The sequence below is a fragment of the Mustela erminea genome, chromosome 3 (assembly GCF_009829155.1).
Source record: "Mustela erminea isolate mMusErm1 chromosome 3, mMusErm1.Pri, whole genome shotgun sequence".
In the NCBI taxonomy this organism is placed as follows: Eukaryota; Metazoa; Chordata; class Mammalia; order Carnivora; family Mustelidae; genus Mustela; species Mustela erminea.
In genome coordinates, this window is record NC_045616.1 from 13,913,836 (window position 1) to 13,936,909 (window position 23,074).

The 23,074-nt window shown below is 47.6% G+C and overlaps 1 protein-coding gene and 1 long non-coding RNA gene across 2 annotated transcripts in view; one reads left to right on the forward strand and one right to left on the reverse strand.

Moving 5' to 3' along the window:
• GFPT2 (glutamine-fructose-6-phosphate transaminase 2) overlaps positions 1 to 23,074 on the forward strand; it is a 42,231-nt gene that overhangs the window by 7,051 nt on the left and 12,106 nt on the right. Inside the window, exons 2-10 of the mRNA XM_032335268.1 lie at positions 6,001 to 6,108; positions 7,465 to 7,563; positions 8,080 to 8,205; positions 11,658 to 11,716; positions 12,373 to 12,507; positions 13,004 to 13,065; positions 16,074 to 16,153; positions 16,626 to 16,743; positions 21,729 to 21,892. Of these exons, the coding sequence (XP_032191159.1) occupies positions 6,001 to 6,108; positions 7,465 to 7,563; positions 8,080 to 8,205; positions 11,658 to 11,716; positions 12,373 to 12,507; positions 13,004 to 13,065; positions 16,074 to 16,153; positions 16,626 to 16,743; positions 21,729 to 21,892 (951 nt within the window). The remainder of the gene's footprint in view (positions 1 to 6,000; positions 6,109 to 7,464; positions 7,564 to 8,079; positions 8,206 to 11,657; positions 11,717 to 12,372; positions 12,508 to 13,003; positions 13,066 to 16,073; positions 16,154 to 16,625; positions 16,744 to 21,728; positions 21,893 to 23,074) is intronic.
• LOC116585902 lies at positions 4,431 to 15,799 on the reverse strand. The gene is made up of 4 exons (XR_004283799.1): positions 15,424 to 15,799; positions 6,873 to 7,017; positions 5,960 to 6,165; positions 4,431 to 5,471 (listed from the first exon to the last, which is right to left on the reverse strand). It is a non-coding gene; the product is annotated as an uncharacterized LOC116585902 (long non-coding RNA).

Genomic DNA, 23,074 nt, shown 5'->3' on the forward strand with positions numbered 1-23,074 from the left:
CAAGGCCAGACATTTCTGGGATTTCACCAACCTGCCTGTGCAAGGGAGGGAGGGCTATGAGGAGCAGGGGGGCAGACTTGCTGTCATTGCCACGGCCTGGATGGGCAGAGAAAGTGGAGTCGGAATCAGCAATGTCTGGTGGGGGCCAAGAGGAGCTTCCTGATGTCACCATGACCCTGGGCCCTATGGTGGGGGGAGGGCAGTCAGAGGTCTTCCCATCAGGGGTGAGGTGGGCATCTGTCCATAGATGTGAGCTTTCTCTTTCTATGTGAGGTATTTCTCAACCCTTGGGGTAGGATCGTAAGGCAGAGTTTACACTGATTTTGGTGGGGGGGCAACAGGGAGATGCCCTGCAATCTCTCACATAAACCCAGCTGTGTCTTACTCAGATCTTTGGCCTTGGAGCCAGACAGGGGCCCTGTCTGTTCGCAGGAACGGCAGCCTTGGCCCCAGACCTGGGGAGGATCTGACGAGATAAGGTTCTGAAAGAACTGGCTTCCTGGGTGCTACGTGCACCTGCTGCTTGGTGTCTCCCACACCCCATGAGCAGGAGGACCCTTGGGGGACCTTGGGCCCATCCTTTTACATGCTGGAAGGGGAGCTCAGATAGGGCTTTCTCCTTCTTGTGGCCCCTGGTTCTTCTGGGTGAGTGGGGTCCTGGAGCCATAGAGAAGTCAGGGAAGTCAGACTGCCCTCAATAACAATCCCATGTCTACCAATGTCTAACATGTGCAGCAGCACATGCTAAGGTAGTGTATATGGGCACATGGCAAAATATTGTGACCATACAAAGTGCACATGTGCAGTAGAAAGGGAGTTTCTGCCCCGTATCCAATACCCTCTTCCGAGGCAACCACTGCACCCTCATCCCACCCCAGGGTCTTGGATGCCCTTCCAGAAATACTGTCTGTGTCTCCCCACCCCTCCCTGCATAATTTAGGCATGTTCTTCAAGCTGCTTTTTCCCCTTGACACATCTTGGAGCTTGCTTTCCAAGAGAACGCAGAGCCTCACCTTGTTCTCTGTGGAAGAGTGGTCCCACGGTGGTCCTGCCATGTGGCTGTGCTGCTGTCACTTACCTGGTCCCTGCCAAGCCTCAGGCTGTCCCTCATCTTCAAGGACGGCAAACAGCACTGAGCTGAGCTACCGTCCTCGTGCACACACACACACCCCTCTGCAGGGATAGTGGTTGGATCCATGCCTAGCAACCGCTCTGGTCCACAGATGTGTACATTTTTAATTCTGAGAGCTTGTCCAATTGCCTTCCAGAAGGGGTGCGCAAATTTAAGCTCTCGCTGGATCGTCGAACTGTTTGAACTGATCTCATAGGTAAAACATGGAGTCTCGGGGGTAGCTTTTGTTACCGATGGTAGGGATTCCAGGAGGGAATTCTGATGTGAATGATGAGAGAAAGGCCCGGGAGAGCAGTTTTGCTCCGTTTCTTTATTTTTCTAAAATAGTAAGATCCTGGTGTCGATGCTGAGGTTTTGTTCCCACCCCCCTTCATCTCCAGAGAGTGCAGGGGAAAGCCTGCCAAGAGAGAGCTGGAGAGGAGAGGGATGCCGCTTAGTTAATGAAAGAGCTTTCTTGAATAGATGTCCGCATGCAGGAGATTTTATGCTGAAATTAGATTCATGCTTTCTTGCGCAAAGACCTTGAAAACCACTCCTTGGCAGCCCCCCTCACCACAGGGTTCTCCCAAACTGTGCAAGAGTGGCTGGGAGCCTCCTGGCTGGGTGCGGACACAGCTGGTGGGCCTGAGGACAAGGACACTTTAACCAGCACCCCGACCTCCCCACCAAGAAGACTGCTGTCAGGATCTGAGAGCCAGAGGCACCTCCAGCAGCATCCAGGCCTGACAGAAGGATTTCATAAGTGCACTTTGGCCCAGAGGAAGGGGACTCACAGGGGAGAATCAGAAACAGCACCTTGGAGCACTCTCATGAAAGCATTTCAGATTGCAAACCTCTCCCGAGTTGGTATCTGCAGTGTCGGCTCCCCTGTGTGAGGTGCAGCTGTAATTCTAGAAGGATTCCTGGGATGCCAGGGAAGACTCCAAAAATGACCTGTGAGGGGCTCCCCCCTTCACGCAGTGATCTCCCATGCCTACAGGGCATTTAGGGTGCCCGGAATTCACCTGCGTCCTCCCGGGGAACTTTCTGATATTTTTGCCGAATAATTAACGTTATGAAAATTTCACCCGAACATTAGATTGTAGTGGTGGTCCGTCGACTCTGTGAACACAGGGTTGACCTTGAACGATGGGGGTGGTAGGGGTGCCAGCACCCTATGCCACTGAAAATTCATGTGTAACTCTGATTCCCCAAAACTTAGCTACCATCGAGTGGAAGCCTTACCCAGAAGCATTAATACATAGACTGTGTGTTAATGGACCATGTACTATATCTCATATTAAGTAAGCTAGAGAAAAGCCAATGTTATTTAAAAAATCGTAAGGAAGAGGAGTGCCTGGGTGGCTCAGTCTGTTGGGCGGCTACCTTCAGCTCTGGTCATGATCCCAGGGGTCCTGGGATCAAGCTCCTCATTGGGCTCCCTGCTCAGCGGGGAGCCCGCTTCTCCCTCTCCCTCTGCCTGCTGCCCCCTCCCCACTTGTGTTCTCTTTCTGTGTCAAATAAATAAACAAATCTTAAAAAGAAAGGAAGGAGGAATAAAAGAAAGAGAGAAAGGAAGGGAGGAAATAAGGAAGAGAAATATATTTACAGTATAATACTGTAGTTATTAAAAAAAAGAAAAAAGGTGGTCCTGGGCAGTGCAATCCCGTGTTCTTTAAGGGCCAACTGTCCTGAAAACCATTGAATTATACACTTTAAATGGGGAAGTATTACAGTATGGGACTTAGAGCCCAATAGAGCTGCTCAAAATTGTTTAATGTTTCCATTAGAAGGTAGATATTGTGTTTTTTTTTTTGTTTTGGTGGGGTTTTTTTAGTGAGTATGGTGACAAAAATACGTCCTCTGCCCAGACGTGTTGAGGTCCGAAGGGTAGGGTATGTAGTGTGAGCTCCTGTGTGACACAGACGCTCAGCTCCTTCACCCAAGAGGGGCAAGGGGGGTATGCCTAAATTGCACACAAGACCTCAGACTCAGCGACTCTCACCTGACCTCGAGTCAGCCAGGAACACAAAAATAGCTGACTGCCAAAATTATCCTCAGCCGGGTTAAAAAGAAAGCATCTGTCCCGGGTCAGAAAGCACAGGGTGCATGTTTTTATATAGAGATTCTGCACTTTCATACTTGAGTGCAAATATAGCCCATGCACAGTAACACATACAGGACATAAACATGCAAAATATCATTTTTAGCAGTGTTTAGTTTTATTGCCTTGCTTTTGACTACTTCTAGAATGAATTCTAGCCAGTTTAACATTTGTCTGCTGTGACCATGATCACATCCCTTTAAGCGATGTTGAATCACTCATTCAGAAACATTGGATTGGCTTGAATCTAATCTTTTTCATGACTGGAGTTTTTACAGGAGGTTTTGTGTATAATTGGGCTCAGCCTTCAGTTTCCCTTAGGAAGGTTGTCCTTTCTGAGGTTCCTCTCTGGCATTCGCCCCCTCCCAGTTTTATTGAGATAGATTAGACGTGTATCATCGCATACGTTTCAGGTGTACCAAGTGATTTGGTTTATGTGTGTTTGTGAAGCAATTGCTGCAGTAAGATTAGTAAACATCGGGGGTGGGTGGGAGGGATGGGATGGCTGGGTGACGGACATTGGGGACAGTGATGGACAGTGTGTTGCAGAGAGCTGTGTATTGTGTAAGACTAATGAATCACAGACCTGCACCCCTGAAACAAATAATACATTGTATGTCAATTTAAAAAAATAAAATAAAACAAATCCCCAGGGGGAAAAAAAAAGATTAGTGAACATCCATCCCCTCACATAGTTAACACTTTTTCCTTGTGAGGAGGACTTTAAAGAGCTACTCTTTTAGCAACTTTCAGATATACAATAGAGCATTATTAACTGAAGTCACCACACCATCCATTACATCTCCTGGACTTACTTACCTTATAACTGGAAGTTTGTATGTTTTGACCATCTTTACCAGGGTCCCCCATCTCCTGCTCCATGCCGCCTCCCCCTACCCCAGCTTCTGCCAACCACCAATCTGATCTCTGTATCTATGAGTTTGAGATTTTTTTAGACTCCTCATATGATATGATACAGTATTGATCTTGCTCTGTCTGACTTATTTCGCTTAGCCTAATGCCCTCCAGTTCCATCCGCATTGCTGCAAATGGCAGGATTTCCTTCTTTTTTGCAGCCGAGGAATAGTCCATTGTAAATATATACCATAATTTTTCGATCTATCCATCTATGGTTGGACACTTCACTTGTTTCCATGCCTTGGCTATGGCAAATAATGGTGCAGTGAACGTGAGGGTGCAGATACCTGGCAAAGTTTTAATCTTGGTTAGAACTTTGTGTCTTCCTGAGGAAATTTAAAATTAAAGTTAAATTATGAAAATTAGGGAAATAGGCCTTTTCATCTCATTCATCCCTGAGGCAACACTTCCTAGTGGTTAGGGCATTTTAAGTCCTGAGGTCAAGTCACAGCCTCCCGGGCTCCTGGTCCAGAAAGGTACTGATGGGAGCTTTGATTGACATCCGTGTGGGAATGCTTGGCAGAGTGCCTGGCACGTAGTAAGTCCTCAGTAAGATGAGTTACTATGAATATTCCTGAAGGCCAGAATTCTTCACGATCTATACTCTTGCTTCCCTGAATAAAGTAGATTTACAGTCACTCTACTCCACATACGTTTATTGAACAAGGACGGTGTGCCAAGACATAGTGAGAAGTATAAAGATAGATGTGCCAGCCTGTGTTCTTACCGGGGGATGAAGGTATTCCAAGATGCGCGGGCACAGGGGTGGCCCAGAGCAGGGAGCACTCCCGGTGGGGGCCTGGGAGGGATGAGCCAGTCCTGGGAGGTGGTGGGAGCTGAGCTTTGAGGAGGTTAGATTCCCCTCAGTGGGGCAGGGTGGACAAAAGGAAAGAGGGATGCCAGGATAAGGAGCTTGCAGGGTGGGACAGAGACAGACCAGGGGTCCATAGTCTCAGGGCAAAGGAATTTGGGAAGAACACCAACAGGGCGACTGTTCCTCCCTTTTTGGGAAAATAGTATTTTGAAATACAAATACAGAAATACAGCCACATAAAGTCTTCAGGGCATGCAGATCTATCTTGAAGATAGGGATTCTTGAAGATAGGGATTCCCTGCAGGCCAAGAGGTGGTTTTATTTTTGCTACTGTAAAAGCAACATTTATTGATGCTAAAGCTCCAGGCTACAGGGGCAAGTGGGAAAAAGGTGTTGAGGTCTCAGCCCCTGTTTCACCTGCTGTAGGAGGACTCTTCCCAGTTCTGTTCTGTGCAGATCAAGAGGTCCACATAGACGAGGACTCCAGACGTTCCCAAGTGGCCAGGCGGTTTTGCTGATCTTTGCTGTTATATATATTTTTAAAGATTTTGTTTATTTATTTGTGAGAGAAGGAGAGAGAGTGAGAGCACACAAGCAGAGGGAACAGCAGAAGGAAAAAGAGAAGCAGGCTCATCGTGGATCAGGGAGCCTGATACAGGACTCAATCCAGGACCCTGAGATCATGACCTGAGCCTAAAGCAGGCACTTAACCTACTGAGCCGCCCAGGCACCCCTGATCTTTGCTATTCTAAATGAAAGCCGTGTCACGAAGTACAGCCGTAGGAGAAATTCTCTGCGGGGGAACTGTCAGGCCAAGGTGTCTGATGTGTTCTTCACATGCCTCCTGAGACTTCTTGTCATGGGCTGGGCTGTGAGCCAGGTGCATCCCGAAGCAGGCGGGGAGCATGGCTCTTGGATATGTCAGGGGAAGGCCACGCGTGCAGCCAGGAAGCTGTCAGGCCATGCCACCGTGCCTGGGTCCCCAGAGCTGTTTTTTTCCCCAAACACTGACCAGCTGATTGACAGACGTGTGGTTTTCCTCTCTTTTCACAGGAATCTTCGCATACATGAACTACAGAGTGCCCCGGACGAGGAAGGAGATTTTCGAGACCCTCATTAAGGGCCTGCAGAGGCTTGAGTACAGAGGCTACGACTCCGCGGGTAGGTCCTACAGGCTGTTATGGTGTACACAGCGCATTTGTTTATTTAACTCGAAAACTAGAGAAAAGTAGAAAGAAGAAATAACAGTGAAAAAAAAAAAAAGAAAACTCCACCCAAAGCCCTCCCGTCAATATCTTTGCGTCCCTGTCTTGGTCACTGCTGGGCCTATGTTAGGTTAGGGTGGTCTGGGGGCGGGTGGCAGGGGTTGTCGTGCATAGGTATTTTTTGTTTTTACCTGATTATTGTTATAGAATTATAATTTGATGTCCTGTTTTCATCTCTCTATTGCATTGTCTGTTATCCCAAACTCTTCCAGTGGTCTTTTTTTCTTTTTTTAAAATTAAAATATAAGGTATTATTTGTCCCAGGGGTACAGGTCTATGAATCGTCAGGCTTACACACTTCACAGCACTCACCATAGCACATACCCTCCCCAGTGTCCATTACCCCACCACCCTCTCCCTGCCCCCCCCAGCAACCCTCAGTTTGTTTTGTGAGGTTAAGCGTCTCTTATGGTTTGTCTCCCTCCCAATCCCATCTTGTTTCATTTTTTCCTTCCTTACCCGCCAAATCCCCTGCCTGCCTCTCAGATTCCTCATATCAGTGAGATCATATGATAGTTGTCTTTCTTGATTGACTTTATTTTGCTCAGCATAATACCCTCTAGTTCCATCCACTTGTCGCAAATGGCAAGATTTCATTTCTTTTGATGGCTGCATAGTATTCCATTGTGTATATATACCACATCTTCTTTATCCATTCACCTGTTGATGGACATCTAGGTTCGTTCCATAGTTTGGCTGTTGTGGACATTGTTGCTATAAAGATTGGATCGCCTGATGGTCTTTCTCAGTGGCTGCACACTTCTGTGAGGATAGTTAGTCTGCTTCCCATTTTCAAGTAAGCAGCCTGGGGAAAAAGGGGGAGCCAGATCATTTTATGCTTCTGTTCATTCTTAATGGAAAGTGAGTCAAATGAAGGATTGTAGGAATGCTGTTGCAAGGGGGACACCAGCCAAAGCACAGGGCCCAGTGCACAGCATGATGAAGGCCCTCCTGCGAGCCCACTGCCTTCTGTGGTGGCCCTGGAGGTGCCTCCCTCACAGGCAGCCCTCCGGGGCTGCACCCTGGTTAGACCCGGGCTAGGTTGCCACGGCCTCTTCTCTGCAAGTCGACGTCCTCAACACTGTCTAGTTTTCTTCCACGCCACCCGCCTGGCAAACAAGAAATGATAAGTCCACAGAGCTCTGCAGCCCTCTCCTAGGGTCGTACTCTGTAATGAGGTGTGGGAGACACAACTTCAATGCCAATACCAAAAAAAAAAAAAAGAAAGAAAGAAATTGTGTGTGTACCACAGGTGTGGCCATCGATGGACATAATAACGAAGTCAAAGAAAGATATATCCAGCTGGTCAAGAAAAGAGGGAATGTCAAGGCGCTTGATGAGGAACTTTATAGTAAGTGGACCACAGGCCCGGTCAGAGCGATAAAGGCCTTATGGGTTAGTTAAAAACCCTTTATGCCAGCAATACCCAAGACTAAAAATAGGAGCTCATCCAAGTGAGGGTAAACAGAAGGGGGATTCAGCCCACATGGTAAAACTGTGTTTCTCAGGGTGTGGGATGGGTTGTTTTTTTGTTTTTTTTTTTTTTTAGGAGGTGGGGCATGAGCATATAAAAAAAAATTCAGCACTTACATATTTATTTTCATTTTTCTGGCAGATGATACTGCTATTCCCTTGATCATGGCGACCCTTTTTATTTTTTTTTTCCCAAGAAGCTCATTTTGGTTAGTGAGTTAGGTTACTGGTAAGGACTGAGTAAACTGCAGCAGGGATCTGGCAGAAATCCCCACAGTGGGGCCCTCGCAGTGGAAGGTGGGACGTAGCTTTCGATGTAGCTGAGGCGCGTGCATATAATGACGTTGCCTCCCCCTAACGGTATTGTGTCAACGCTTACTTTCCCTTGATCTAGAACAAGACAGCATGGACTTAAAGGTGGAGTTTGAGACCCACTTCGGCATTGCCCACACGCGCTGGGCCACCCATGGGGTCCCCAACGCTGTCAACAGCCATCCACAACGCTCAGACAAAGGCAATGGTATGTAACATGGCCTTACCGCCCCCCCGCCCCGCCCCAGTCCAGAAGGTTCTGCCTGGCCCTTGATCCAACCCCATTCCCAGCTGGCTTGCTTCTCTCCCAGACCTGTCTTCCCTGAGGAACCCATCCCCAGGGGGTGGCAGCCAGCCCCAGACAGGAAGCAAACTCAGCCTCGCTCCTGGGTGGTGCTGACCTCCCCAGGAAAACAGTGGCACTTCCAGGGGCTGCTGCTGGCTCACAGCCTGAGTGGGACTTGGCAGCAGAGGAGTCGAAGAGTCTGGGCACTGTTCTTCAACAAGGGACTGCGGTGTTCCGGAGGGCTAGGAGCCCTCAGGGAGGAGTGGGTTTCCTTCCCTCCTGAAGAGAGAGGTTTGAGCCAGGGCTGTGGTGGTGCTGATTCTGGTTCATGTCGGAGGTGCCCACTCCAGTCTGGGGCCCTGTGGTGACACCTTGGCTGCCACAGGCTTGAGATCTGACAAGCAGCCCAGGAGCTCCCTCCAAACACCAGAGCACTCCATGTGGCTCGCTGCAGGGTTTTAGGCCTGAGAATGATCATACCTGGAAGTCGAGACTTCTGGCATCCCTTGAAAAACTAGAAGGTATGGTACCTGGGCTCAGGGTACCTTAGAGTTCCACTGACAAGCAGCGATCCGCGGTCACAAAGCGGGGACGTGGAAACTGCTCAGGACTGTCCCAAGGATACCGGGCCCTGTCTGGCGGGCTGCCAGCTCCTCAGTTCTCCCAGCCACCCCCTTGGGGCAGCCCCAGCTCATGGATCCACATCCTATGCCTGGGCCCCCCTGGAAAGTTCTGCATGCCTTCGTTCTTAATGCTCCCCAGTCCCTCTCATGGGGGATGTCCTGGTAGGTCTGGAAATCCCAGTGGGTCTCCTTTCTAGGTTAAACCTGGTCAAGCCAGAAGCCCCCACTGACCCACACCTGGGCACGATGGGGGAGGTTATCCAGCAGAGAGAATGCTCTCTGGTGTCAGCTGGGACCCCCACCTGAAGACATCTCCTGGCATCATGCAAGTCCTCACCAAACCCCATATTAGAGTAGAAATCAGAGACGTCAGAGTCTTTGAGGCTCTGAGTGCTAATGGATAGGCACTTAGCTACGCACATGGCAAGCCTCACTGCCGTTCATCGTCACAGAGTTTGGGGCACAGGAGAGACTCTGACGCCTCCCAACTCAGTGTCCTTTACCCCTGGGAACAGTGGCTCATCCTGCCCAATTCGGAAGGCTGAGCCCCAAGTGCCCTGCTCGGCAGAACAGCTGGGGTCGTGGGTAGTGAGTTTTTGCTAGGGATTGACCCTTGAATCTAGTCCATGCCCTGAATCATCCCTGTGCTGGGGCAGGTGCCCTACATCCAGGAAGCAGACAGCAGACAGCAGACCCCATGGTCATGAGGATCTAGAATGTGCATCCGCCAAATCCCAAGCCAGATACAAGAGGCTGATCCCCAGACCATGTATGCTGAGATGTCACCCCAGGTGATAAGGTGAACCCCCACTTCAGTGTAGACGATGACTCTGTGTCCCCCTGAAGCAGGGAGGCTCCAAGCAGATCCCGCCCCCCACACCCAAACTGGAAAATGCCTGCCCTGACTCAGGATGAGTAATTGCAAACGACATGAGAAATAAGCAAAGATTCGTAGAATTTTTTTAGCAACTCATCAGGGATGACTGAAAAGCATATTTTGAAGAAAAGCTTATAGCTAGCAACAGCATTATACAAGAAAATTACAGAGTTCTCACAAAGAAAACACAGATTCTGGGAAACAAACTACCAATGAGAAGTTGAGACAATCGACTGAAATGAAAAAAATGGTACAGAGTTCGAAAAGTAGACTGAAGACACCGTGTTGGAGTCAGTAGGAAAAATAAGAAGTGGCTGGATACGGACACAGTTAATAGAGATCCAACAGGTGCATTATGGGTGTCCCCAAGAAGAGAACAGAACAAATAAAGTAAAAAACAAAACAAAACAAAAGGAAAACAAAAACATAAGGCTGTAATAGAATTCAGCTGTACCTAGTGCATTTGCCAAAATGGCTTTTCTCTCCGAGTCCTCCCAGTTTTTGTGTGAACTCCCCAAAGTAAACAATAGACTGTAAAGGAAAAAAAAAAAAAAAGTAGGGAGGAAATGATAAAAATAATGAAAAAAAGTAAAGGACTATACTGTACTGAAAAAAAAAAAAACCTGAAGACCCAAAGTTTCACTGAAGGATAGTAAATCTTAAGATCAATAAAGGGTCTTCCTCTCATCTGGGCTCAGGATGAATGGGGGTTACTTACCCAGAAACAAAAAAATCTCAGGCTGGTTTTAGACCTTCAAGTTACTCGACAGCCATTGATGGAGAAAATGCAGTGGTGACTAAGCAGATGTATCCCTCACTTTGCCAGCGTTGACCAGGGAGTCCCCCATGCAGGGAGTAGCTGGACATGAGCAGGGTTTGCTGCTGGTGCTTGGGGAGGTGGGAGAAGCCACAACAGGCAGATCCCGCAGAGAGAAGTGCTCATGGCCACACAGGAATGTGGGTGAGCCCAAGGATGCCAGATTTTTCCTCCCGTGAGAAATCGGGATTTATAATTTAATTTAATTTTAAGATATTATTTATCTGAGAGTGGGAGAGAGAGGATGAGTGGGGGAGCAGCAGGGGGAGAGAGAGAAGCAGACTCCCCACTGAGCAGGAAGCCCGAAGCAGGGCTTGATCCCGGGACTCCAGGATCATGATCTGAGCTGAAGGCAGACACTGAACCCACTGAGCCACCTGCGTTCCCCTAGGGTTTTTAAAAAACAGGTTTTATTTCTTCGGTAGCAAGAGAGAGCCTGAATGCACGGTGGGAAGGGGCAGGGGGAGATGCACACTCCTTGCTGAGCAGGGAGCCTGATGGGGCCTTGATCCCAGGATCCTGGGATCATGACCTGAGCCGAAGGCAGATACTTAACCCAACGAGCCACCCAGCTGCCCTGAGAAAAATCAGGATTTTTAAGTGAAAGTTCAAAATTTTTAAACTTAAATCTTTTTACAATGCAGTGTGGGTCAAACAAAGCACGCATGTGGACTGCCAACTTGTGGCCTCATTGAGCCTAAAGCAGGTTGGGACTGCCTGGGCTAGTTTCTAGATTCCGAAGACTTCATCCTGCCCCATTTTACCTAAATACCAAAGTGTGTTTGAGGATGCTGTAGGCTACAGGTCAGAGCCCTGTGCGAGGTCAGGCAGGTATGTGCTCTTTACCCAAAGAGAACTGTGCATTTCCTCGGGGTTGAACTGAGGTGGTGGTAGATGGTAGTCATCAGCTCTCATCAGCCTCAGTGATGTTTGCCACACAGCGGACCTGGTGGTAGCTGAGCTGCCGAGTTTCAAGCTGTCAGACCACTGTCCTTCATTTCTGGCTTGAATGTCACTTTCTCATAGCATTTCTGTCTTCGCCATACTTCTCTTCCAGAATTCGTAGTCATCCATAACGGGATCATCACAAATTACAAAGACCTGAGGAAGTTTCTGGTAAGATCCTTCCCCTGGGTTGACGTGGAAGTTAAGTGGTCTTCCCTGAGAACTTTCCAACCATCTCGTTTCCCGCTGGAAACAGAGGCGGGAGCTGAGTGAGACCCGCTCTCAGTCACATGTGAGCGTTGGATAAATGTCGTCCCGGCTCGGCCGAGCTCCCCATGTCTTGCTGGAGAAGATAACTGGGCCTTTGCACGTACCTCCAGTGTATTGCAGATTCCCATAAGCCAAAGAACACGAACTTCTTTTTATTAATGTGTCTGCACTTTCATAAAGTGTTGACATAACACATCAACTCATACACCAAATGGAATGTGGGGTGGGAAGACAGACGGCGAGTGTTTAACGTATGAAGAGGTTGTGGTGTGGGCTGGGATGTGGGTGGATTTGACTCAACATCTTTGATCATTTGGCCTACTGTTTTTTTGCAATGTCCAGATTAAGGGCAGAGACAGGCTTCTGAGGCAGGATGATCTCAGGGAATAACTGGAATGACTCAGCTGTGCTGAGCTCTGTGCTTCTGGCAGACATTTCCGATCCCCGTTTTCCTTGTTCTTATCTGAAGTCGCTGCCAGGGTGGGTCATAAGGGAGGAGAGGGAGCGGTGTTACTCAATGCCGGTTATCTGACACTCTGTCCCACGAAATATTCCAGGAAAGCAAAGGGTACGAGTTTGAGTCAGAAACAGATACCGAGACCATCGCCAAGCTCATTAAGTATGTGTTTGACAACAGAGAAACTGAGGACATTACATTTTCAACACTGGTGGAAAGAGTCATTCAGCAGTTGGTGAGTTAAGAGAACCAGACCTATTCTGGTATGCTTGACGTAAGAAGCTAAAAAAGCACAAGGGCGCTTGGATGGCTCCGTGGGTCAAGCATCTGCCTTCATTCGGCTCAGGTCATGATCCCTGAGTCCTGGGATCGAGTCCTGCACCCGGCTCCCTGCTCCTCTCCCACTGCCTGCCACGCTCCCTGCTTATGCTCTGTCTCTGTCTCTGTCTCTCTCTCTCAAATAAATAAATAAAATCTTAAAAAAAAAATAAAAGCTTAAATTTTTTTTAAAAAAAGTTAAGGTACAGAGGGCTTTGGTTCCTCAGCATGGTACCTGCTGTTTTCCCTTTCTCCTCCTGCCATCATGCTGCACGAACTGTCCTGCCCTCAGCCCCCTGAGGGAGTGACCCCAGGACCCACGCAGCAGGAGGAGTGGCCCTTGTCTGGGGCAGTGGGCCAGACTGGTGGGTCCAGAGCGTGTCGTTCCTCACTCTAGTTTGCTGTGTTCACAGGAAGGGGCCTTTGCGTTGGTTTTCAAGAGCATCCACTACCCGGGAGAAGCCGTTGCCACCAGGTGAGGCTCAAAAGAGTGACATTTCAAGAATAAATAAATAACGTGCAGTTGCTTAGCTTGCTGCCCAGGGGAGAAGTGGGGCGTCTGACAAACCGGAAGGCAGTCTCTAAGGGACAGCTGTGGCTTGGGTATCCCCACCAGATCTGTGGTCACAGCTTCTGATTATTACAAGAGAAACCAGAAAGTTGGATTTTTATTTGGAAGCTCTAGATTTTCAGAAGTTGACAACAAATTTAAAGTAAAAGTAAAATTGTATGTAGCGAGGGGCAGATCCATGTTCCAGGCCAGTACTCGAGGTTCTCTTTAGAAGATGTATGCAGTGTGGGGCACCTGGGTGGCTCAGTGAGTTAAGCCTCTGCCTTCAGATTGGGTCATGATCTCAGTGTCCTAGGATCGAGCCCCACATCGGTCTCTCTGCTCAGCGGGAAGCCTGCTTCCCCCACCTCTCCGCCTGCCTCTCTGCCTACTTGTGATCTCTGTCAAATAAATAAATAAAACCTTAAAAAAAAAAAAAGAAAGAAAGAAAAAAGAAAATGTATGCAATGGGGTGCCTGTGAGGTTAAGTGTCTGCCTTCGGCTCAGGTCATGATCCCAGGGTCCTGGAATCGAGTCCCACCCTGCTGCTCCCCCTGCTTGTGCTCTGTCTCTCTCAGTCTGGCAAATAAATAAATAAAATCTTAAACACACACACACACCAAGAAAATGTAAGCAAAATTATGAGCATGAAACTAGGAACAAAGGAACATTAATTGTTGCCGAGGCCTTGAAAGCCCTGAGCTAGAGGTTCATCACCTTCACAGCATGGGTGTTCTAGAAATCAGCCGAGAGGGCCTGGACCCAGCACTGTGTGCATTCATTCAAGTGAGGGTGTGAGTGTTGTCCTGTTTTTTATATTCAGATGAGTTAATTATCCACCAGACCATCAGTCTGACCATCCATCCACACATCTATCTGTCCACCTGCATATCCCTCCCTCCATCCATCCAACTAATATTCTTTGAGCATTTACTCTACACTGGGTTCTGGGGACCTAGTGACACCCAATCTGGTCCTGCCCTTAAGGACTGGACATCTGTGCAAGAGAACACAGTAGAGCAGAATGTCTTGGTGCTCTATGTTGGGGATTGTGGGGGACAATGCCATGAGGGCAGGTGTCAGCCTAGGGGAGTCCGGCAGAAGGAGCCAGGTGAGCGAAAAAGCAAGGGTCCCGGAGTGAGCTCAGTGCTGCAGGGATCTGTAGGCAGGCCAGGAAGTCGGGAGGTGGGGGGCAGTGGTGGTACTTTCTGCTGTTCCATTGTGTAATTGCAGACATCTGCTGTGTGCCAGGCATGGGAGACAGCCTGGAGCAAGGTCACGAGCACGGTGCCCCTTGAACTTCAAGGGCTGGCGGGCAGTGAGGATATTGACAGAGGCCCAGCTCTGCAGTGCCCCAGGTGCACTGGGGGCGGCAGGCTTCACTCTGAAGGTTCCGAGAAGACATCAGGAATGCCCCAGTGGCCCTGGGAGATGCCCAGTGACAAGACAAGACTGTCTCACACTGACTCCTAGGCCAGAAGTGATGTGAAAGTACCATGATTCAGTTTCTTTCTAGGCTAGGACCTAATGGACAGCAGTTACCTACTTCAGTCGTAGAATTGTAAGAGACCCCTGGATCCCTATCAAATTTAGAAATCTGGTGTTATCCTGGTATTGCCATTTTAAATGAACGGAGAAGGTGGCAGCGTGAAGAATGTATGTTTCTAAATTGGCTTCAGCTAGTGGCTCTGTAACCCCCAGAACAATCTTTGGGATGTCTTTGGAGCATTCTTGGTTGCAAGGCTGGGAGAAACCACAGAGCTCAATCTACGACATAAAATCTGGGAGAGACTTTTGCCAAGAAAATTAGGTAACCACAGTATCTTCTCATTGTCAGTATTATAAAGGCTGTTTAAGCTGGATCCCCATTAGACCCAGAATCGTGTCTCCTCTTTGCTTTAGATTTGTTTATTTATTTATTAGAGAGAGAGTGTGTGCGTGCGCGTGCAGGAGTGGGGGGAGGGACAGAGAGGGGGGGGAGAGAATCCCAAGCAGACTCAATGCTGAGCGCAGAGCCCATGTGCGGCTCAGTCTCAGGACCCCTAGATCATGACCTGAGCCGGAACCCAGAGTCAGATGCTTAATCCACTATGCCACCCAAGCGCCCCTATCTCTTTATATTTTATATTTTTTAAAGGTACATTATATCTTTAGATATAATAAAAGATGGTCCAAAATACTCAAGGGGCTCACAGCACCTTCTTTAAAGCCACAGATCTTGTGCCCTCACTTGGAGAAGCCAGAGGGGGACTGGGAAAGGAAACCTGGGTTCTAGGTACTCACTCAGGTCAGCTGTAGGAATTCCCCAAGGCACTGTCCCCTTTGTAATGGAGTCCACCTTTCTGCAGGTCAGAGGTTTGAAACTGTGACACATGAAGTATCACTCAGGGCAGCAAGACCCCCCCCCTTGAAGGCATGTTCAGTGGCCCCCAAAGTTGGGCAGATCCAAAGCCAGTCATTATAATGCCCCCAAAGCCGGAGAACAACTGAGTCAGGCAAAAGCATTGGGAGAGGGGATAGGCAGGGAGTGGGGAGAGAATCTTGGGGCAGATCCTAGGCCATGGGGGATGCCACTTTTTAGAGATGGCAGCAAATAGAGGCCAGCTGGAGACACTGAATGTTCCTGCAGCTGCCCGGACCTACTAATGTCTCAGCCTCTGTGACCTAACCAGGTGTGGGTTCCCTGGGCAGGTGGGTGGCACCGTGGAAACCAGCTGGAATTCTCCTGCTGGCCTTTTGGTCCCGGCTCTAAGCCAGGGAGTATCTTCCAGGGGTGGAGGACTCTATCCTGTGGCATCTCAAGAGGACACTTGCCCCGGGGGGTGGGGGGCGGCTGGATGCAGGGAACCCTCCTCAGTGCTCAGATGCCATCTAGCCCTTCCCCAGGGTTGGGGGAAGGCAACAAGTCCCTTGACTGCCTCTTGTCTCTGCAGGAGAGGCAGCCCCCTGCTCATTGGAGTGCGGAGCAAATACAAACTCTCCACGGAACAGATCCCCATCTTGTATAGGACACGTAAGTGTTTCGAGAAGGGCTTGAACAGGGCCACGGGGCTCCAGTGCAGGCAGCCCCCCTCAGAGACAGCCCATTTTCCCTCCACTGGGGCCAGCCTGCCCCCGGGGCTCCAGGCTGGAGAGGGTTTCCTGCCACAGAGACTCAGCGCTGCTGTTTTTTGCAAAAGCTCTTTATCCTGGATATTTTCAAAGACACGCACAAGTCCGGGGAACGGCACGCGGCTGCAGCGTGTAGAGGCGTTCGCACTCTGGGGTGCGTGCTGACTTAGTTCAGTTTGGTTTGCAGCCGTTGAAATGCTCTTGCAGCGGTTCTGCGCTATTTGGGGATCATCAGCACGATTTGGCTGACGCAGCCAGAGCTAAAAATTGCAAACGTCTCCCACACATATTCAGAGGGGAAGCTGGAGCCTTGCTTCATGTTATTCAAACAAAGCCGTCTAATGGGGCTTGCGATCCTTTCCGTCATCCGCCAGGCAATTTTGAGAATGTGAAGAACATCTGCAAAACGAGGATGAAGAGGCTGGACAGCTCGACCTGCCTTCATGCCGTTGGCGATAAGGCCGTGGAATTCTTCTTCGCTTCTGATGCAAGGTAGCTGAGCCGTGAGGCCTTTCTTCCCCGGGGCTGGCATAATCAAACGGGAAGGGTTAAATACCACCATTCCTAATGCAGCCCCTCATTTCAGCTGTTTTCTCAGGGCAAGGCGGGCAGGGAGGATGGCAGATTTCAGATCTCTGGGACTCTTCCTCTGAGCACGCTGGACTGAGCTCTCTCTGGCCCAGGCTGTCTGGATCATTCAAAGGCTGCTCCCTTTAGGGGAGACAGGTGTCCCACCTGTCTCTGCCCGCGTGTGACTGCTCATAAAAGACAGACCCAAGACTTATGGGTTTGGTCCCACTGATTTCAAAGTCTGTGTTGTCATTAAAACAGACAAAGCAAATGATTCTGAAATTTGAACAAGTCTGCTTCATACTCATTTCAGGGCAAAAAAATTTATACACACACATACACACATACTCAGAAAAGACCGAGACACTTTCCCGGTCGTTGAAGGAGAAAAGTGCCATAAACACCACCACTGCTTCCCCTTCTCGTGCCTCCTACCTACCAGCCTCCTGGAGGGTCTTCCCACACCAGGAGGAAGCATGGAGGACATCAGACGAGATCTCCCAGAACACACGGAGTCATAGGAACCTAGAGCCCTTGGCTGTCAAGTCTGGTTCTATCCACAGCCAGCATTGTACTCCATACGGATGGGGAAAGGCAGCATTTCCCAAACTGTGTTCCTTAGAGCACCATTTCAGTGACAAGCTAACCCTTTTTCGGTGATTCTAAGACACACAATCGTCTTACAGATTTTTAGCATCTGTCCGTGGCATCTTGCAATTACAGCTTGCTGCAGTTTCGGTGTCTTGGAAGTATATCAGATAATTGTGGGCCCTAAGATTACTGTTAACCTTATATTCAAAGAAATATGCTAAATGTTTCTAAAAAAAGGAAAAGAAAAGAAAAAAGGCACGAACGCCTGCAAAGGAGATGAAATAATTATGCGTAGGCAATAGAACCATATGCTTTTAAAATGCAACTCAAAGCCTGTTAGAACTAATCCTTAGAGGCTGGTCAGAGAATGGAGGTGTGGAAATCTGACCTCCCAGTAGTAAACTATCCTCTGCAAAGGGCAGTGGGACCATATCCACCCAATTTCCTTCTGTCCCTCTTCACGTGAACTCTCAGCAAAACTTTCCTGAACAACAACAAAAAAAGGCATCTATTTACCAGAACTGGAAAAGCTTTTTTTAATCCCTTAAAACGAATTTTAACAAAATTTATCCAGAATCCCTTTGGAGAAGACTATAAAAGTTCACCAGGAGAAACAAGAACAGATTTCAATAGAGAGAGTCCCTCCTACCTGGGTAAAAAGGCTAAATATTATTTTAAAAAGTTAACTGGCTTAAAAGTATTTGAATAATTAGAAACTATTTTTTTGAAAGATTTTTTTAATTTATTTGTCAGAAAGAGTGAGCACAGGCAGACAGAATGGCAGGCAGAGACAAAAGCAGGCTCCCCGCTGAGCAAGGAGCCTGATATAGGACTCAATCCCAGGACGCTGGGATCATGACCTCAGCCAAAGGCAGCTGCTTAACCAACTGAGCCACCCACACACGTGTCCCTAGAAACCATTTTTTAAAGACACTGACTCTCCTTAAATTAACCCGTAAATTTGATGCTAATGATTAAAATCCTCAGGATTCCTTTGTTTAGGTTTGGGGAACTTGACGAGGTGATTCTGCAGGGTGTGGTGCATAGACCAGAAAGCCAGCAGTTTGTTGTTGCAAAGTGAGAATGAGAGGGGTCGCCCTCCCAGATAGGAAGGCACCCGGTGGAGCCTTAGGGACAACACAGTACCCAGTGTGTGTGTGTGGGGGGGTACTTTGTCAGGATGATCTCATTAAGAGGCAGAAATGAGGATTCCATGTTGAGTCTATCTAGCTGCTGGGCCAACAGTCTTTTTTTTTTCCCCTTAAATTTTATTATTGATGGATTGATTGATGGTTTATTCTTTTTTTTTAATTTAATTTTATTTTCTTCAGTGTTCCAAGATTCAATGTTTATGCCCCACACCCAGTGTTCCATGTGATACATGCCCTCCTTAATACCCACCACCAGGCTCACCCAACCCCCCCACCCCTCCAAAACCCTCAAAAACAATTTAATCCCAATTACAGAAGATTTTGGCTACGTAATATACCATATATCCTAGATGGTTCTCTAGAGAAAAAAATGAGAAAAATAAACCAAAGGTGTTAATAATGTTATTGTGACATAATAAAAATGTCATTATTCTAATTAAGATCAATAATATCAATAGGGTGATGATTTAGAATTTCGTCATGTAGCATATAATAATAACAAAAATACAGATGAATTTGAGGCCAACATATTAACATAAAATATTATAAAGAACATATTATGGAAGAATACCCAAAATGTAAAAGAAAAATAGAAATATTAGTCTTTTCAAAATGCAAGAACTCTGTATCTATTAAGTAATATACATTTAAACAACATATTTCCCATGACACTTATATTTATAATACTAAGAAGTGTGGGTGAAAATCTCCTAAATCTCCACGTTTGTACAGAGGTTATGTATATCACCATAGATCCACTTAGGAACGAGACTATTTAGAATTATGATTCCATTAAAATTAGTTACATGGGAAATGTTGGTGAAAATATGGGATACCAAGACATCCATGCTCTATGATCTGAGCTCTATAGAAATATGCATTAACAAACCAGATAATTATGTGAACCAACATTTTTACCCTTTAGCAAATACATCCATTTATTTTCTAATTTTTGCATTTTCTTTCATGAATTTTCTATCATATATATTCTTTTTTAGTATGAGAATCATTAAAGAGAAATGTAAAGATCTCTTTGGCCTCCCAGTCATCCTGGATCAATAGTGTTAATAAGGGATTATGCTACCATGCATTTCGTAAATAAAAACGATTCTTTTTCAACGTACTGCTGTCCATGCACACATCGATGCCTGTTTTAAACTCTGCATGGAGGGCAGGGCGATGTAACCAGTGTTTATCTCTTGGAGATGGGCTCAGGCCATCTTCTCCCTCTCACTCTGTGTTTTTGACTTTTTACACAATGGGTATATATTGTGTAAAGTGTTTTTCTCCGGGACAGTGGCTTTCCATCCTGCCTTGTCTTTCTTCCCAATCATCTGTCTGGAGACACATCTCTCAGGGTCTTAGAACGTGATCATTTCTCTCTTCAACTTTGCATCAGGAGTTGCAAAGTTCATGCACGGGACATGTGTGGGTGTGGCACTGGGTAGGATGAGGGTTTTTTCCTTCCCAGAATCCTATAAGCACCACCTTTGTGCATTTTTTTTTTTTTTAACACGGCTTGTGTCATTGATTACTTTTCTTTTTCACCTACCAACTTTTCTAAGTCAGTTTATTTTCTGTTAAGATTTTATTTATTTATTTGACAAAGAGAGAGTGAGCCCAAGCAGGGGGAGTGCCAGAGGGAGAGAGAAAAGCAGGCTTCCCAATGAGCAAGGAGCCTGATGTGGGATGGGGCTCGATCCCAGGACCCCTGGGATCATGACCTGACTCAAAGGCAGACGCTTAACCAACTGAGCCACTCAGGCACCCCAAACTCAGTTTATTTTTACAAAGAATCTTTGTATTGCCATTTTGCAAGATAAAAATCATTATTATTTTCCATGCAGACAAAACTTTTATAAAAGGAAGTACAGTGACCCCACATTTCATCGGTGGACATATTTTGTACTTTACTCTCAAACCACCCTTTTATCCTTAGAGGGTGTGTGTGTGTGTGTGTGTGTATGTATGCACACACACGCTCATGCGCCTGTGTTAATAAACCAAGTCACTTGTCCTGATGACTTTCCTGCTATCAGGATTTTGCTGAGTGAAGTCCTGGTGGTGTCATTTCACATGTTCCCCTGCCCATTGTACTTCTGTGCTCTGGTGTTCACAGGTGTCTAGAAACTTGATCTCCTTCGGGTTTGACTTTTTTGGCAAAACTGCTTCCTAGGTGGTGGTGTGTCCTTTCATCTGGAGGCATATGTATATCATCATCTGTCTTTTTGTGCTGTTAAGATCAATTGAAGGGTTCAGATGTCAGACGGCGTCACCCATCCATTATAAAGCTGCTCTCTGCTTTTCACCTCTTGGTTTCAGCTGCCATTGACAGCCCTTGCCCAGAAAGATTAATAATTAGGAGTCCAGTGCACCTGGGTGGCTCTGTCACTTAATCGTCTGCCTTCAGCTCAGAACATTTTCTTGGGGTCCTTGGATTGAGCCCCATCTCAGGCTCCCTTCCCAACAGAGACCCTGCTTCTCCCTCTTCCTCTGTCACTCCCCCCTGTTCATGCACTCCTTCTCTCTCTCAAATAAATAAAATCTTCTTAAAAAATAAAAATAAAATAATTAGGAGTTCTCAAATTGACTCTTCTAATGCCATCATTCCTTCCTTACCAGCTATATTCCTTCTAGAAAGAGACACTTGCTTCCATAAACAGTGGCTTATTCTGAGAGCCAGATCATTTTGAAAGTGCAAGATAAATGTTTCATTCTTTCCCATTCTGATTCAGAATAATGTGTTGGTTGCCAAGCAGTTCTTCAAAGGTGACACTGTCTGGATCTTGATTTGAAGAAAACAGTCCTAAAAGGACATCTATGAGATTACTGGGGAAATTTGAACAGACTGGATTTTTTATGAGATGAAGGAATAACTTACTGATTTTAGATGTGATTGTGGTATCTGAGTTAAAAAATGATCCTTCGCTTTTAGAGAAACAAGCTTCAGTGTTTACAGATGAAATGATAGGATGTGTGGGACGGGCTTCACAATTATTCTGGGTGGAGGGAAGGAGGTATGATTTAAGGTTTACAGGGTGATGTCCCTCTCCCTCCTAAAATGCCCTCCGATGCTCCTGATGTGGACCCACACTTGGGAGGCAGGGACTGCCATCTCCTCACGGTCGAGCGCAGACGCCATCTGTGACGTTTCTCTCGCTCCAGCGCCATCATTGAACACACCAACCGCGTCATCTTCCTCGAGGATGACGACATCGCCGCTGTGGCTGATGGGAAACTCTCCATTCATCGGGTCAAGCGTTCGGCCAGTGACGACCCATCTCGAGCCATCCAGACCTTGCAGATGGAACTGCAGCAAATCATGAAAGGCAGGTGTCCTCTGAGGGTCTGTGTGCAGTGGCCTTGGGGAGGAGGGGTTGCTCCATGGGGGAGCTCCTGAGACTCTGCTCTTACCCTGAATGGGTACCACAGCCCTCCTGCATGCTGCGGCCATTGGAGAGCTCCTGACTAGAGCCAGGCAGCAAGTCTCCCTGCTTGATCTGACCAGTCCGTCCACCACCTCTCTTTACCAACTCTCTGGGACACATTCCGACACCCAAATGTTATTTCTTCTGTGGGCCAGAGGGCTGCAGTAACAAGCATTACTTCCTCCTTCCAAGGAGAGCCTGTCTCCCCACACCCCCTTCTCCACTGGGCAGCCCGAGTAAACATTTAGGAATGTGAGTCAGACCTTCTTATCCTGCTGCTTAAAGCCCTCCAGTGGCATCTCACTGTTCTTAGTAGAAAATCCACACTTCCTGCCACAGCCACAATGCCCCACGCCCAGACTGGCCCCACCTCACTTTACCCTTTTCCCACTACACCCCACCCACCTCTCAGGCCACCTCAAGGTGACATCAGCCGGCCAACAGCTTGCTCACCTGGAGGTCATTATCCCTGACTGGCTCCTTCTAATTCTCTACCCTGAAACATCAGCCCCTCAGAGAGCCCTTCCCTGACCTTCCTCACTTGCCTTCTTTGCTTCTTGGTGCCCATCCTCAGCTGAAGGTGGCAGACAGAGCACATGGCCATGTGTGGCATCACATGTGTGTGTATCCCAGAGAATGTTCCCACCCTGTCTGTGGACACCTCCAAAGCTTCAGGTGCAGCACTTGCCAGGGGCCTTAACCTGCTGTGGCCAGATCATCCCTTTGACGTCATCCACTTCTGTTCAGATCAGAGCCCTAGAAAAGCATGGGTGGCAGAAAGGTTTATCTTTTCTTTTCTTTCCTTTTTTTTAAGGTTTTATTTATTTATTTGAGAGGGAGGGAGAACATGAGCAAGGGAAGCTGGAGAGGGAGAAGCAGGCTAAGCAGGGAGCCAGGACCCCAGGATCACAGCTTGAGCCAAAGGCAGATGCTTAATAAACTGAGCCACCCCGGAGCCCCAGAAAACATTTCCCTTTAATACAGAAGCTAGGAAAGTATTTGTTCAAAAGACACTTGCCTATTTCTCTGGGCTTACTTCATTTGTACATCCCTAAATAGGTTTGTTTTTGGAGGCAAGGCGTT